The following is a 17,115-nucleotide window of genomic DNA, read 5'->3' on the forward strand; positions in this document are numbered from 1 at the left end:
CTAGTAAATGCAGACCCTGGGTTCTATCTCCAACATTGCAAATAATAATAATAATATAAAATAACGAGTGGGTGTTGACTTATCAAACGCTTTTAATGCAAGTATCGAGATAGTTATATGCTTTAAAATATGCTTACATGATTACATTGTAGACTTGTGTGTATTGCAGTGTTATGTGTGTTGTGTGTATGTGTGTACATGTTAATGTTCTGATTCCCAGAAGCTGACATTCATTGACTTCCACAGTCGCTCTTCACTGTGGTTTTTTGAGATAGGGCCTCTCTCTGAATCTAGAGCTTGCCAGTTCATCTAAACTGGCAGGGAAGTGAGCTCTAGGGATCTGACTGTCTCTGCCACCCAGTGCTGGGGCTACAGACAAACTGCCACCTGGCTCTTTTACATGTGTCCTTATGTTTACGTATCAAAGAATTTACTGAGTGAGCTAGCTCTCCAGTTCCTGGTAGGTTTTCTTTTCTCTGTCTCTCTGTCTCTCTGTGTGTCTCTCTCTGTCTCTCCCCTTCCCTTCCCTTCCCTTCCCTTCCCTTCCCTTCCCTTCCCTTCCCTTCCCTCCCTTCCCTTCTCCTTCCTTCCTTCCTTCCTTCCTTCCTTCCTTCCTTCCTTCCTTCCTTCCTTCCCTTTTTATTACTTAGATTTATTTACTTTTATTTTATGGGCATTGATGTTTTGCCTGCATGTATGTCTGTGAGAGGATGTCAGATCCTCTGGAACTGAAGTTATAGACAGTTACGAGCTGCTGTATGGGTGCTGGGAATTAAAGTTGAGTCCTCTGGAAGAGCAGCCAATGCTCTTAGCTGCTGAGCCATCTCTCTAGGCCCTGGTAGGTTTTCTTATTATCCATTTTGCATATTCATTTCTAAGATAACCACTTTGGTCACGACATAGCATAATGTGTTTAAAATATCTGTCTGATTTGTTTGGCTAGCACTTTGTTTAGGATTTTGGACAGCAATATCTACAAATTAAAGCGGCCTCTCACATTCCTGTTTTGAATTATTCTGGCTGATTCTGGGATCATATCATCTTGATAGAGTGAGATGTTTTTTCTTTCTCATTCTCTGGAAAGCTAAACTGACCTATTCATGGACTGTTTCGTGGAAATTTCATTAGAATTTGCCTGTAAGATCATTGAGGTCTGGTATTTTTGTGTGTGAATGGGAAGGTTTTCAGCTGCCAATATAAATTTTTTACAATTATGGAGCAATTTAGCTATTTGGACTTTCTAGTTTCTCTTTTTCCAGGCATGGTCTTACTATGCAGTGTAGGCTTGGCTCAGACTCACTATGGAGTCCAGGCTGTTCACTAATGGGTAGTGCTCCCGCCCCCACGTTGTGGCTGCTGGGATTCCAGACAGGCATCACTATATCTGACTCTTAGCTCCTTCCTTGCAAAGCTATGTTTTTCTAAAGATTACTCCATTTATATTTTTAGATTCATTTGAATGAACTTCTCCCTACGTTTTCTGAATGACCTTTTTATTCTCTGCGGCAACAATAGTTTCTTTTCTATTTTCATTTCTAATATTTCTGTACTAACTTAGTTTTCTCTTAAAGATCAGTTTTGACTATTTAAAATTATATGCACGAGTATAAGAGCCTGCTGAGGTCAGAGCCATTGGATGATCTAGAATTGGAGGTACAGGAGCTTGTGAGCTGCTGATGGTGGCTGGGAGCTGAACTTGGGTTTTCTACAAGAGCAGCATATGATTTTAACCACCAAGTCACCTCTCCAGCCCTCTAACTTGTGTTTTAAGGACAAATATTGCCAAGTCATAGAACAATTTACCCATTTTAAACAACCAACTTTAAGCTTTATTAATTTCATTTCTTGTTTTCCCTTCTTTTTATTTTTTCTGCTGTTACCTTTCAAAAACATTGTTTTAAATTATGTGTATGTCTGTGTCTATGTTTAGATAGGCATCTACATGTCTGGTATGTGTGAGTTTGTATATAGATAGGCACATACATCCTCAGTAGGTGTGTGTGTGTGTGTGTGTGTGTGTGTGTGTACAGGTAGGTATGTACATGCCCAATAGATGTGTGTCTGTATAGGTAGGCAGTACATGCCCAGTAGGTGTGTGTCTCTGTTATAGGTTGGCAGTATTTGCCCAGCAGGTGTGTGTGTGTAGGTAGGTATATACATGCCCAGTAGGTGTGTGTCTCTGTATAGGTAGGTAGTATATTCCTAGCAGGTGTGTGTACATGCCTACACAGGTCAGAAGAGAGCACTGATCCTCTGGAGCTGGAGTCACAGCAGTTGTAAGCCATCTGCTGGTGCTAGAATTGAACTCAGGTCCTCTGCAAAAGCAGCACGCATTCTCAACTTCTCACTTATCTGTCCTGTCCTCTGTTGTGTTTTTTATTGTCTTCTTTTTAAATGTTGAATTTCTTTCTTTCCCTTTATAATTCCTCAGGAATTGAACCCAGGTCCTCTGGGAGAGTAGTCATTGCTCTTAACCTCTGAGTCATCTCTCCAGCCTTTAAGTACTTTACTATTGATCTGTGATAAAACATCGTGACCAAGGCAACTTATAGAACAAAGAGTTTATTTGGGGCTTATAGTTTCAGAGGGTTGGAGTCTATGACCACAATGGTGGGGAGCAAGCATGGCACTGGAGCAACAAACAGCTTAAATCTTGAGACACAAGCATGAGGCAGAGAGAGAGAGCTAACTGGGAATGGTGTGGGCTTTTGAAACCCCAAAGCCCACTCCCCAGTGACATACCTCATTCAACAAGGCCACATCTTCTAATCCTTCCTAAACAGTTCCACCAACTGGGGACCCAAATATATATTGATATATGAGCTGTTGGGGGCCATTTCTCATCTAAGGCATCACAGATGGTTTCCTCCACATCTAGACTACATGGTACAGCCTTGTTCCCTTGTAACATTTAAGTATTTACTTTATATCCTCTCAGTGAGTAAGTATTTGTGGATCTAAAACTAGGAAGGTACTATAAAAAACATGGGGTGGTGGGGTGGATCCCGGAGAACGTGGGTACTTGGTGACTGCTGAATCTGGAGTGTAATGGTGTTGAGTTGGTGTCATACTACAGAGTGTGCTCTGTCCATAGTCTGAGGGAAAGCTGTCTAATTTCTAAAACACGATTAAAGAGTTAAATGCAAGGTCATAATTTTTTTTAGCTCTGTTTCCTTCTTTTGGGCCCAGTACAATATGTGTGGTTTGTTGTTGACCAAAATGTCTTTGTCATAGGACACACAGCATTTTCCTGCTATGAGGATTAAAGAATCTTCCAGATTTTATTGTGATTACATCTTAGAGCCTGTGATGTATGCAGTGGTGAATTCATCACATTACACAGTTATTGGGATTCATCTTTTCATGGTGATTCCCATTTAATCACATTCTCATCAGGAAATGTGGTCTGCCTGATACTGGTTCTGGGAAGCTCATGTGGAGTATGTTTGTGACTTTAGTGTTTATGGTGCCCAGACCAGCGCCAAGTACACAGAATTGGCTTGGTTAATATTTGCAGAGGCAGTGAATGATGAATGAATGAATGCCTGTTGACCATTTATCACCGGAGTTGTCTTTTCGTGACATCAGACCATCCAACTCTGTCACTAGATCGAATTGCAGAATAGCCTACACATCCGGAAATGTGGTGATCTGAAGAACTGTCTTCCAGGAGATATAGAGGCGTTGCTGCCTGCAAAGCTGATGGCTTGAGACTCTATCATAGTCCTGAACTTCATAGATTTGGATAGTGACCTTCCCACTTAATTTATTGTATGACTTACAGAGAGGCAATTTTTCCAGAATGGTAATAATTCTATAAATTCCTTTAAGATGGCATGTCCTCCAGTGAATCTCTCTCTTCCTCTTTGTGTGTGTGCTATGTGTATGTGTTTACACGTATGTATATATGTATGTATGTGTATGTACGAGTACCTGTGGTGAAGAAGCCAAAGGCTGACATCAGGTGCCTCCCTCAATTGTTTTCCACCTTAGTTTTTGAGACAGGGTCTCTCGTTGAATCTGGAGTTAATTGGACCAGACTGTCTGGCCAGCAAGCTCTGGGGATCCTCTTGTCTCTGCCTGTTCAGTGTTGGGGTTGCAGACACACACATTCCCAAGCTTACCTTTTACATGGATGCTTGGCATCTAAACTTAGGCTCTCGTGTTTACACAGCAAACACTTTACCCACTGAGTCTTCTACCCAGCCCATCAGGGGAATCTCTTATCTCATTGACTCCCCCAAACTTAGGCATGATGCTTTTATTTAAAAAAAAAATAGAAGATTGACATCAACCTAGTTAATAGTGGGTCAGTTAAGTTCTTAAAATATCTCTGGCTCAACCATCTCTGGCTCCTTTTATCACTTATAACAAGGTGGTCATGTCAGAGACTTGCCTAAAAGAATGTATGTAAATAAAAACCCAGACTTAGCTCTGCTCATGGAGAGCAGCAGGCGAAGAATGAAAACTTCCGGGCTGATCAGCACCAGTCACTAGAGTTGGCGGATGAAGAACATAGAGCCGGGTTCTGACCAGCACACTGCCCTTTTTGAATTGATAACTACTTTGTTGTATTAAAGTGGGAAGAGTAAATTACCACTGTTCCTCTTCTCAGGAGCCCCTTTTGATACGCCTGTCAAGCAGGTCCGGAGAGGGGTCCACAGGGAAATACCCGAGCGTTCTGATTTCAGAGCAAATCCTAGGAAACGTGGCTGTGCTTGGTGTTCCTACACTGTGTGTTGCTGTATTGCAACAACATGCTTACATAATTTAACCCTCTCTATACACACTGTATAACTGTATAATGTTTGTAGAAACGGTGCTTGTGATGGAGGTATGCCCAAGCCAACCAGAAAGCAGAGGCCAGCACACTCTGTTCCCAAGTCCTTTCTGGGGTGGCGTCAGGTGAGGTTCCCTCACCAGTCTACTCTTACCTTACCTTTTCCCTTCCCTGGCTTTGTATGCTGAGGCAAGCCATGGACTTCTGCCCCAGCGTTGGTGTCCGTTTTCCTTGTGTCCTCCAGGGGGCCTCCTCTGCCTGCCTCAGCTCCGGTAGGCACCTGTCCCTCAGAGGATTTAGGTTTGTCAGCCTCTTAGGACACAAGAGTCAGGAGACATGTTTTCTCAGAGGAGGTGGGGGTGTAGAAACACTTGCCTGAAGGCCAAGTGTAGAGCCAGCTTGGGATTTGAGCCTGAGTTTCAAACCTTTCTTTCTCTCTCCCATTTAGAGGATAGATCCTCCTCCTATTCCTCCACAGCCTTTTTGTACAAAGACCAGTCCCTGACTGGGAAGACCAGTCCCTGACTGGGAAGACCAGTCCCTGACTGGCACTGTGGTAAGGTCTTGGCTTATACTTGATCCTACCCAGTTACTATAATCACTAATTCTCATTATACATGAGAAAATCTGTGTTTTAGGGGCTGACAAAAAGAACCCCATCAGCATCTGCTTTTCCATTATATATCTAAAAAGTGGGGACAGGAGGACTTGAACCAGGTCTGGCCTAGCTCCTCTGTGGCCACCTCCCTGTTGCCCTTTGAACCCAGACATTAGAGGCTGGATTCACCCCCACCACCCATGATAATTCAGAGCTCTTTGTACCTACTCTCTCTCTATTGACCCCCTGTCTTCATGGTTTTCCTCTCCAGCCTTTCTCTCTCTGGTTTTGGGTCCCATGCAGTGTCACTAAGTTGCAGAACGATGCAGGCTGTTTGTGTACAGACCCAGCATGGCCGCTGTGGGCTTCCTTTTGGGTTTAGCTGTAGATCATAGGTCACTTGCTTATCACTCTGATTAGGAACGGTTTGCAAAATCTGGAATGAAGCCCAGTAAAGAAGTAGGCTTTGTTCTCAGCCGTCAGCGTTTGTATTGCGGCAGAGCACACACAGTAGGAAATGTGCCGCCTTGTCTTCAAGGGTACAGCTCAGCCGTGCTGAGCGTATTTACACAGAAGCGAAACAGACCTCAGATTTCGGAACTTCAACTTTTATAGTTGCAACTATCAAACAACTGTCTCTTACCCTGGAAACCATCAATCTTCACTCTGTCTCTATTTGACTGCTGGTGGGCTTGTCACAGGAAAGGAGTCAGCAAGTGTCTGTCCTTTGCAACTGCCCCGTTTTGCCTAATAGAATGTCCTGAGCATTCCCTCAGGTTGTCAGGCACAGAGTAGGGCTAGTCAGCCCTTCTTCCCCCCCCAGAATGCCCTAAGACAGGGAGACTCAGTCTACTTGTGACTCATGAGGGTTTATGGTCCTGAAGATGGGTGAGTATGAGCTACAGTGCCCAATCCTTGCTCCACTGATAATTTGCTCTGCTGGTTGGGGCATGCGCCTTAACTCATTTGTTAAAGCAAGCGAGAACTGCAGAACCTCGGAGAGCAGCTCGAAAGACGTGGTGAGATGTTGTTGGTGAGGAACTCAGCCCTTCACAAATGAGGACGTTCATTGTTATTTGAGATGGTTATGTCCTGTCTGGGGTTGCCAGCAGCTGCATGGGCCAGCAACTGAACTTAGATGCAAAGAGGCCCTGGTCTTTGACCTTCGGAGTACCTGTTCTGCAAGAGAGAACACATTTATTGATTGATTGATTGATTGATTGATTGTAGTAGTCATCTTAGTGGGTACGAGGCAATTAGCTTTTAAATGAACATTCTGTGCCAGGTCCTGTTCTTGGCATGGGGCAGTCTACAAAGGCAATGGTAAAACTGGTCTGCCGTTGAGACAAGATCCATGTTTCTGAACATAAGAACACTTTCATCAACATCACGTAGAATGTCAGTTCAAAATACTGCCCACTGGAACTTGCTCCAGATAGCCTGAGATAGGAACTCTATTTAAAACACACACACACACACACACACACACACACACACACACACACCCTACAAGACAATTCTTATACATACCATTGGCAAGGTCAGGAGCTCTTGTAGGGCTACACATTAATTCTTGCTGGGGTCCCCACTTAACTGGCTGGGGTGGAACATTTGGCACACGTTCTAATCTCGAGCCTCCCAGATGTTCCTAACCTGCAGCCCAGGTGAAGAAGCTCTGGACTGAGCACTGTTCCCTCCCAGCTGGAAGCCTTTTGTTGGCAGAATGGTTCCTAAAGGGTGCTGCAGTCCCTGTCACAGTAGCCTCCTGGTTCCCCTTACCCGTCCCTGCTGGGGATGCCTTGCATTGCCCCCCAGAATTCCCTTTGTTGTACAAATGGGGATTGTCTGGCCCCTGTGCATTCTCTTTTTCCTTTCCTTTCCTTTCCTTTCCTTTCCTTTCTTTCCTTTCCTTTCCTTTCCTTTCCTCTTTTCTTTTCCTGCCCCTGTGCATTCTCAAAGATATGCCCACGTGTCATTTGTCTTTGAATCCCTGACTCATGGCATATGTGTGTGGTGCAGATGCAGAGTGGGTGCCAGGCTCTGGGAACCATGCCCTTAGCAGCAGAGGGAGGGCTGGGGAGGGCTGGGTGGCTAGCCGGTTGATGGGCCCCCATGCAGCTCCTTTGCTTTCCCATGTTTCTCACTGGAGAAACCCAGGCTGCTGCTGACCTCAGAGGGGTGGTTATGAAGGGGGGCACCCATTCCACAGGCCAGCTAAACACTCAATCCTGAAAAGTATTTCCTCAGTTCCAGCCTCTATTTTACTTTTCGGTGATGTAATGTAGTTCTTACTAAGTCGAAGGGGTGGTCAGCAAGGTGAGGGAGGCTTCAGCCCTGGGCTGTGTGGATGGCTCCTTGCTTCTGGGTTAGAGCATGTGGCCACCCCTCATCCAGAGCCAGTGTCTCCCAAGACTCCTGCTGTTCATGGCATCTTCATTCTGCCCCTATGACTCCTGTATACCCTCACCTCTTCCTCCCACCCACTAAGGTCTTCCCTCCTTTTATAATAGGGAAGTTGCTTTCTGATCTACCAGGAAGGAGAGATTGTTGGCCTCTTCGAGGGTAGAGGGACAGTGGCAGGAGAGAATGATAGGTAGAGTGGGCAGGTCCCTGGGTGGAGTGTTAAACTCTTAGCCACTGACTGGCTCACTAGAAGTGTGTTACTTCTTTCCGCCATGCCCTGAGAAACCGGCTACAGGAAAGGGTGCAGGTGAGGAAAAGTCTCCTACATCAGTCAGCATCCACATCTGTCCCCACCTCCCAGAGTCAAGACATTCCCTCTTACATGTTCTGCTCACACATTTTTTAATTAAAAATTTAAGCGTGGATTTTGTATGTGTGTTTTCATTCTTGTGCTGCGAAGGTGTATGCACGGAGGTTGGAGGATAACCTTGGGTGTCATTTTTGGTGTCACGTTACTTTCTTTGGAGACAGGGTCTCTCATTGGCTTGGAGCTGGCCAATTAGGGATCCTTCAGTCTGACCCTTCAGTACTGGAATTCAAGTCTGTGCTGTGCCACTAAGGCCAGCATTTTTATGTAGGTTCTGGGGATTGAACTTAGGTCCTTCTGTTTGCAAGGCAAGCACTCTACCATTTGAGCCATGCCCCAGTCCCATATGCATACTTGTTTATGAGCTATGCCTGTCTTCTGTATTTGGTTCAAACTCTAAGAGGGCAGGTGAGGTAGCCCCTACCAGAGATCGGGGATCTGAGATACAGAAGGTCGGCAGTAGTACTGGCTTGTCCTGATGAATGGGCGAGGGAGTCAGAGGTGGCTCAAGGGCTCTCTCACCTCAGGGTGGGAAGGGCACACCTGCAGATTTCCTTACCAGCAGAGCTCCAAGGGTGGCCCAGGAGGAAATGTTTGTTGCTGCTGCTGGACTGATTAATACCTTGGGGTGGATTTGCACACCTGCGTATTCTCACACAAGTACTAGGTCTCATGAGGATTTTGTTTTGGATGGAAAAATAGATTGGATTTCTATTTGTGTCCCAAGTGGTGCAGCTGACGACAGCTTTCAGGGCAGGGCGGTCCACCATCTTCTTCCTCTGACAGGTCTCAGAGTAACCTTTCTCTGGGATGTCAAGCCTTTTGAGGAAGAAGGAGGAAGCTTTATCAGGCATTGCTTTGAAAGTCCACGCCCTGCCTAATTAATATGTTGATGGAACAGGAAGTGAGAGCTTAGAAAGTGGTGATGTTTAGAGGAGGTCACGAGGGTAGAACCCTCTGCTGGGACAAAGAGCCTTGAGGTCTGCAACACGAGAGGACTTTGCCCAGACGCTGAAAAATGGTGGCGCTGTTAACTAAGACCAGCACTGGGAGTGAGGAGCAAGTGTGTGCATGTGTGTGTGTGCATGTGTGTGTGTGTGCATGTGTGTGCGCATGTGTGTGCGCATGTGTATAAGGAGTTCAAAGACTGTGACACCAGAAAAAAAAGACAGGAACATACTGGTCACTGTGGTGCATGACTTTAATCCCAGCACTCTGGAGGCAGAGGCAGGAGGATCTCTGTGAATTCCAGGCCAGCCAAGGCTACATAGTGAGAGCCTGTCTCAAAATGAAATATAGAAGAAGAATGAGGTGGAAGAATTGGCTCAGAGAGGATGAGGAAACCGAACATGTGGGGAGCCAGGAAAATTTTGGAATTCAAGATCCATGCATTTATGAGCTGCGATCTTGCAGATTTGGTGAAAAATAAGGTCACATGTTGTAGGAAAGTCTTAACCTGTCTTCTACTTGGGATCTCTGTGCTTTCTTTTGGTCATCACCTTGCGGGCAGTGTTTCTAATAATTTAGTTAAGGTTTAGGGACTTGAGTTTATTCATGGGAAACCTAACACTACCAATGAACTAATATGAGGGAGGGGCCCTTCTAAGACACAGCATTCTGTAGGTCAAAGCCTGGTACACAGGAGCTCAGCAGGCACCCACAACTACAGGCCAGGACTGAGTCATGGAGGAGGCCCTGTACTGGAATAGCAATCTGTGTATGCCAGGCCATACTAGGACTTTTATATATTTATCTTTAAAGATGTTTTATTTTTAACAATATCTGTGAGTGAGTATGTGATGTGGTGCCCATGATAGCCAGAAGACAAGCTGGAGTTACAGGTGGTTGTTGACTTGCCAGATGTGGGTCCTGCAACCTACACTTGGGTCCTCTGCACAGCAACAGAGCCACTCTTGACCTCCGATCCATCTCTTCAGCTCTAATGGGATCTAATAAGACTAAATCCTCAGTGCATCTAGGGGGGTGGGAGTTGGTTACCGGAGTGTCCTCAGGCACTCATGTCCTATCTTGTTACAAACTTGCCTAGTATTTTCATATAATTTCATAATCTATCCATCAAAAGCTCTAAACCATCTCTAGACTGCTTATGACACCCTATACGACATACACGCTATGCATCTGTGTTGTGTTGTTTGAGCTGGGAATGATAACACAAAAAGCCAATTGGTGCGTCTGTCACCCTAGCTCCTGGGAATAGAAGAAGTATTGAGCCTCTGAGGCCAGCCATGGTGACATAGTAAAACTCTGTTAAAGTATGTGTGTGGGGGGGGGGCATGAAATTGGTACACTTCCAGTGTCCTTATGTCCTAAAGTTGCAGCTGATGGAGCCTGTGGCTGCAGAATCCACCAATACCGAGGACTGAGTGTGCTATGGTAGCCAGCAGGCTTTGTCGCATGGGCACAGAACTCAGACGCACTCAGACGAGTCCAGCACCTATTTGTGCTGGTGATGACCCTGAGCCAGAAGCAGTGATGCCACCTGGGAGCTGTTATGTGGATGGAGTCTCAGGACTCCGTTTTAATGAGATCCACCCAGATGTGTATACAGATGGAGGTTGAAAAGCCTTGCTCTCGTGCAGATCCCTCTGCTCTGTCCCAGACTCATTTAGACCACTTCAGAATGATAGAGCTTGCCAAGCCTCAACCCCAGACTTTCTCATATCGTCAGTGAGATTCTTGTGCATAGTTAGGGTTGGAAAAATGCTGCCTGGTATATATCCAAAACTCTTCCCTGTTGATGGACAAATGGCAGGAATTTAATAAAAGGAAATCTAATTTAAGTGTTATGCTGTTTGCTTTATTGTCACAATAATGGCCTAAGCCTTAACCCCCCCCTAAAAACCATGTCCAGAGTGCCAATCTGCAGGCCTAGCCTCTAACTTTGAGAACGTCTTGACTCACGATGCTTGTGAAGACCCGTGTGTTGTCTCTTCCCCACTGCTGTGGCCACCCGTACTCTGGCACAAGTCGGATGGACTGGGCCAACTCACTGCCCAGTCTGGAAGCAAGCGCAGTCGTTGCTGTTTATCATGCATCCTGTGGATAAGAATAATTACCCGTCAGCCAATATGATCCTCATTACTTACGTACATAGTCTCTCTGGAAGATCAGAGCTACGGCCATCTGAGAATACTTCTCTAAGTTCTCACTTTATGGATAGATGAATAGCATCCAGGGAGAGTCTGGGTCTCAGATTCCAGCTGGTTCCATCCAAGATGGAAGGAATCTTTTGTTGTTGTTTGGAAAACGGGCTACATATTTGTTGCCTAATTAGCAGTACAATGCTAAATAGTGAGCCTTGAGAGAAGGGCCTCAGACACAGAAGGATTTGATTCCTAACGATCCTGCAAGACCATCAGGCACATGGAGTCCAGATGCGCTAGGAATTTAGCAAGCGAGTTCTCAAATGCTGAGGTCTTTAATTAAGCAGGTGTTTGGGAAGTAGGTCCTGTGTGGCTTCCAGCCTTGGCCGGGTTGGGCTGCCTGAAAAATGGCAGTGACCCAGCCCAGCAGCCAGACTGAAATAGCCTTCACACGGAGGCGCAGGAATGCGGCAGTATTATTCTCCTCTTTCTTATCAGAGCCCGTTAGCTTGGGCAAGGAAGGAACAAAAAAAGCAGGCTGGAAAAACATGTTGTTTCACCGGCTAAAAATTCACTACACCAGAAATGATTTCTGCCTTGCCCACAAAGAAAGAGCGGAGTCCTTGGAAAGGTGTGGACGTGAAGTGCTCTTGGATGGCTTCTCCCGGTTGCCCAGTGAGAACGCTGCACTTTGGCTGATGGTTTTTCTCACATTAGAACAGGCACGTTCAGCGGAAGCTGCTTAAGTCAGCTTCGCTTGTCCACAGGATTGGAGCTAGGGGACAGAAAGGGAAAAATCAGATCCTGCAGGGTTGAGGAATGGCTGTGGGGTTCTGTAAGACTTGTCTCTTCATGTTTCAGCTGTCTGTCATCCTAGAAGGCATCCAAGCACAGCCTTGACTGGTTTGATGGCTCTTCTGAGTGAGCAGTTGTCTGCAATTGAGAATACTACATTGGGGACACGTGAAGGACACAGTGACAGCTCAGCCAATGCATCATGGGACAACGAAGCTGCGGGGCTTGATGCGGATAAGGATTTCTTCTTGGGCAGGAGCAACAACACTGGGCTTTGCCACGTTCCAAAAAATGTTTTGAGCATTTCCCTGTGGTTACTGAGGGGCTGGTCACCTGGAAAGTGGTTAGACTTTGTCCCACCTGGGAAGGAACTAGCCAGAATCACTGGAGGAGTGGTAGACTCCTCCAGGTGCTGGGCAGCTGACTGACTGCAGCTCCTAGGAGGAAGCGGGGAGCCAGCAGATGGTATTTAGTATTGTGATGGGAGGGCTGTGCTTGATGCCAGCTCCCCACTTGGGTCTCTCCCTTTCCTTCCTCCCCTCCCCCTCATATCTCTCTCTCTCTCTCTCTCTCTCTCACACACACACACACACACACACACACACACACACTTTCTCTTTCTCACACACACTCACACTCTCACACACATACACACACACACACTCTCTCTCTCACACACACACACAGACACACACACACAGAGACACACACAGAGACACACCCACAGCTCATAGAGCATAAAGGATGAATTAGTGAATGAACAAGCGATTGTACTTACCCGGCATCCTTTTCTCTGAGGAGACCACTCCTAACTATCACACAGGAAAGGGAATAGTCATGATTGGGATAATGACACCTGCTCAGGTTGCCGTAACTTGTGCTTTTCCACTGATGCGGAAAAGGACGCCCTGCCAAAGAATGTCCTTGGAGCCATTCTATGTATTTTTCCTTCTGTTATTTAAGTCAGATGTATTTAATGTAAGCAATTCGGTTGCGAGCTGGAATCTGCAATGCCTCATTCACCCCCTTGTGGAAACACAGAGTGAACATTTCCAGTCTGGGATCCTCTGGCAGGTGGGTAACCTGACAGTGGTTTGCAGGGGGATGGCTGCTTTTAAAGCCCACATCCCCAAGTCCTGTCAGTTTGTTGGCTGAGGAAACCTGGCTGGGGCTTAGCGGCGCTCTTGTTCCAGGGATCTACTGAGCCACTGAGTTCTCAAAACAGACTTTTTATGGACAATCCCATTTAAAAAATTAGCAAAAGTTAATTAAATTTAAAAATTCATTTTACTTCTTTATCTATTTATGTAGTGTGTGTGTGTGTGTGTGTGTGTGTGTGTGTGTGTGTGTGTGTAGGTGGTCATGCTATGGCATGCCTGTGGAGCTCAGAGGACAAACTGCCAGTTCTCTCTATCCACCATATGTGCCCCAGAAATTGAGTTCAAGTTGTCAGGCTTGGTGGCAGGTACCTTTTCACTCGCTGAACCATCTTTGTGGCCCTAAATTTTCAGTTATATACACATATGCAGAAACGGTATCGCAGAGTGAAGTCTTTAGTTTGGTAATAGCACTAGAGCCTTGAAAAAGGTGTGTGTGTGTGTGTGCGCGCGCACCTTTGCTTGCACGTACAGTAAGCTCATTTTGAGCTCCTCCATGTCCTTCCGAGATCAGCGTCCTGTGCTTGGTTTCTGCCTGACTGCTCTGCAGGCAAGTCGTTTATGTTGCCTGTCACACAGGGCAGAGGCTTGGGGACTTGTCGCCTTGGCTCTCTAACAGCTCCTTACTTCTTTCTGGTCCCTCTCACTTCCCATTCTCAAGTCAGACACAAGAGCAGAGACTCCCAAGGCAGTGTTGTTCCCAGGCTATAATCACCATCCATCACTCCCTGCTGGGAAAATGTAAATATGTCCTGGCTGATGGCGGCATTATTTGTTGTCATAAGCTTGGATGTGGATTAGGACAGTAGTGGCCACTGGCCAAGCATTATCCCCTGGCTCCCCTGGGAGGCTGGGCTGTTAGGGCAGAGCTTGGGTGGAAGGAAGGCAAAGGGCAGGGGCGCGAGTCTGCAGCAGAGAACTGGGCTGGGATTTTTGCATGTTGTCACGGGGTCAGGGTGGAATGGATATGCCACCACCTTGGACCGAGGCTCTTGGTGGGTATCCATGCTTGGAGCAGTGAAGATTGGCTCCCCATAGGACCCAGACACCTTGTCACTTTGGAGTCTGGCAGGGATTCATCAAGTTGTTGGGAACAGTGGGTGTGGCAATATCATGGCAGTGCCATTTAGCCCAGAGATGCCACTGCTTACCTGGCTGTATCACTCAGCTGGTCTGCCTTTCTGAGTACACAGCTCACCAAACCCAGTGCTATGGAAAGGCTTGTCTCAAGGAGCTCACACTTCTGGGTCCTGGACCCCCTTACCTCCGCTACACACATGCAAATAATGTTATCTGTGATTGAATCCAGGACCTCAGGCATGCCAGGCAGGTACACTAACATAGAGCTGTGTCCTCAGCCCGAAGATGCCATTCGAGTGGATGCGGGGGGGGGGGGGGGGGCAGAGTCTGAAGTCTGCAGTGTCAACAGGCGTATATGTGAAGTGGGGCCAGGTGGGGGGTGGAAGCAGGGGAGGCAGGAGAGGGCAGGATCCGCAAGGATGAGTCATTGTTGGTGTACTGTGTGTTCAGAAAGGGTTAGCAATGACTGACAAAGAGGACATACAGCCATGCCTCTCCCCTTTGTATGTTTCTCTGAGCAAGACCAGCTCTGCCCTTTCTAATTTGAGGCCAGTGTGTCTCAGAAGTGCCTATCAGGGAGGTGCTTCTGTCTCTTGGTTTAGCCCAGCGATATTATCAACAGCCTCCCAGCCGAGAGAAGAGCAGCAGCACAAGGACCCAGGGCTTTTAGATGTGAGTGACCCTGGAATAATTTTTGTGTTCCAGATGTGGACGAGTGTGCGACAGACTCACACCAGTGCAACCCTACCCAGATCTGTATCAACACAGAAGGAGGGTACACCTGTTCCTGCACCGACGGGTACTGGCTTCTGGAAGGCCAGTGTCTAGGTAAGGGCTCCCCTCTGCTCCCAAGGACTCAGGGGCGTTGATGGTTGTTAGGGATACAATACAATGTGGGTACAGTAGGGAGACCCAAGTGAGCTTTTCTTTGGGTGTGTATAGAAAGCCTTTAAACAATGGTATATGTGTCAGCATCCATTAAAAGACATTTTTACCATTGCTAGCATTTCATATATTTTTTTGAAACTACATTTTAAGGGCTTGGGCATAAGCTTGCTGAGATCTTCCTGCCTTCAGGAAGTTTATAGCTAGCCAGGAAGTAATAGAAGTGAGAGTTATTCTTCTCTAGTTAGATGATCCTAAACCAAGGGACTACTTTTGCTTAGATACAGAAACATTCCAAACCTCACAGGTAGACCAGGAGTCCCAACCTCATTTCATCCCAGCACCGGTCCCTGCCACTCCACTCCGTCCACCCCACAGCTGTGCTTTCTTTGTACTCCAGAGGTGTCAATCATCACCAGTTGACAGTTTTATCCCTTGTAGTTGACACTGGCTAGGTCTATTCTCTGGGTTTGCATTTAGTTGGCTCAAAGTTAGATTCAAATAACATTATGGAAAAAAATAGAAAAGGAAACAAAACAAAAACCAAAAGCCTTTCCTTCCAGGTCTCCAGACTGAGGCTGAATTTGGGTTTACTCTGTGACCTGTCTGAAACATCCTTGAGGCACAATAAACTGCCTGGCCTTGGCATGGCTCTCCTTGGCAGGGAGGCTCCGATGAGCCAATGTGTGAGGGCATCTGGGAATACGATAGTCCCCGTGCATTTAAACCAACCTCTGCTCTAATGGAAACTGTGATACTACTGGTTTGAATGTAAGCAGACCAGCAAGAGCAAGTCGTTTGCACAGGAACCTCTTGTGTAGGACTCCAGGGCTGGAAAGGATGTTAGCTATTACGTCACCTAGCTTTTATAGAGCTGGAGACAAACTCAAAGAGGAGGAACATTTTGGATACACTTAAAACAAGTTGGGTCTAATGTTGATGTCTCTGGCTCCCCTGGCCAGATATTTTCTTACCACAAAGGGCACTAGAGAGATGTGAGGCGTGGTACATGGGCCCATCATAGATACCCAGAGGGCAGATCTCTCCATCTGAGAGATGCCAAAAGAGGCTGGTCCTCTGGTGGTGAAGGATGTTCTCTTCCACAGAGCACACTGGAAGGATGCTCACTGGTGCACAGCATGCTGATGTGGCTTGGCCCACTAGTATTCACCACTGACGTGGAGACCTCTCTTAATTTTGGCTGACCCCATGCTTTCCCTTGGTCAAGCTCTTCTTTCTCTTTCAACATTCTACAGCTACCTACTATCCGTTCTGGGCACTGCTAGAGACCTTGCCTTTTTTCAGATATGATCACAAATGATAGGGCTGCCTTTCTTTCAATGTACCCTGAAAGAAAGGTACCTTCTCTGTCTCTGATGCCTCTCCAGGCATTGGTGATGTTTCCAGCTGAGTCTTGGGAAGAGGTAAGATTAGCAACTCTATACGCCAAAAGGCTTGCCCAGTAGTAGCTGCCCATCTCAGGGAGGTATTGTTGGGGCCATTTTCAAAGTAAATGGAACTGAGATAAAGCACAATCCCAAGGCAGGACACAGAATCCAGTGAGGGCTGAAAAGGAGACAATGGGTTGGAAAAGGGGTGGAAGAGTTCTTTCTAGCTGTAGGTAGTAGAAACTGGGCACAGAGATCGAGGCACAAAGAGTGCTACCTCTATTTCTCTAAGAGCTGAGGTTCCAGGGAGGGGGCATTAGGAATTATAGCACAGTCAGATCAGCTGGTCCCAGTTGAGCCTATGTAAGGACACCATCTTCCTGGAGAATGGAGGCTTCGTTGGAGGCACCTACCTAATAGAAGTGAGTTACCCAGCCCATCGCTCTTTCAGTCTGGGATGCTATAAAGGGCTTTCTCAATGACATCAGGCTCCTCAGGGGAGGTCATAGGGCACAGCTCTGCTGAAGCACATACTTCCCACCGTGTTGCTGCTTTCCA

General features: G+C 46.6%; 1 protein-coding gene across 2 annotated transcripts in view; it reads left to right on the plus strand.

Moving 5' to 3' along the window:
* Nucleotides 1-17,115, plus strand: part of Fbln5 (fibulin 5) — a 70,488-nt gene that overhangs the window by 30,945 nt on the left and 22,428 nt on the right. For both annotated transcript variants that reach the window (XM_041633251.1, XM_041633250.1), the window contains exon 5: nt 14,990-15,112. In XM_041633251.1, the coding sequence (XP_041489185.1) occupies nt 14,990-15,112 (123 nt within the window). The remainder of the gene's footprint in view (nt 1-14,989; nt 15,113-17,115) is intronic.

This window comes from Microtus oregoni, unplaced genomic scaffold (assembly GCF_018167655.1).
Source record: "Microtus oregoni isolate MIOR12 unplaced genomic scaffold, Mior012 000043F_ref0000047, whole genome shotgun sequence".
NCBI lineage: Eukaryota > Metazoa > Chordata > Mammalia > Rodentia > Cricetidae > Microtus > Microtus oregoni.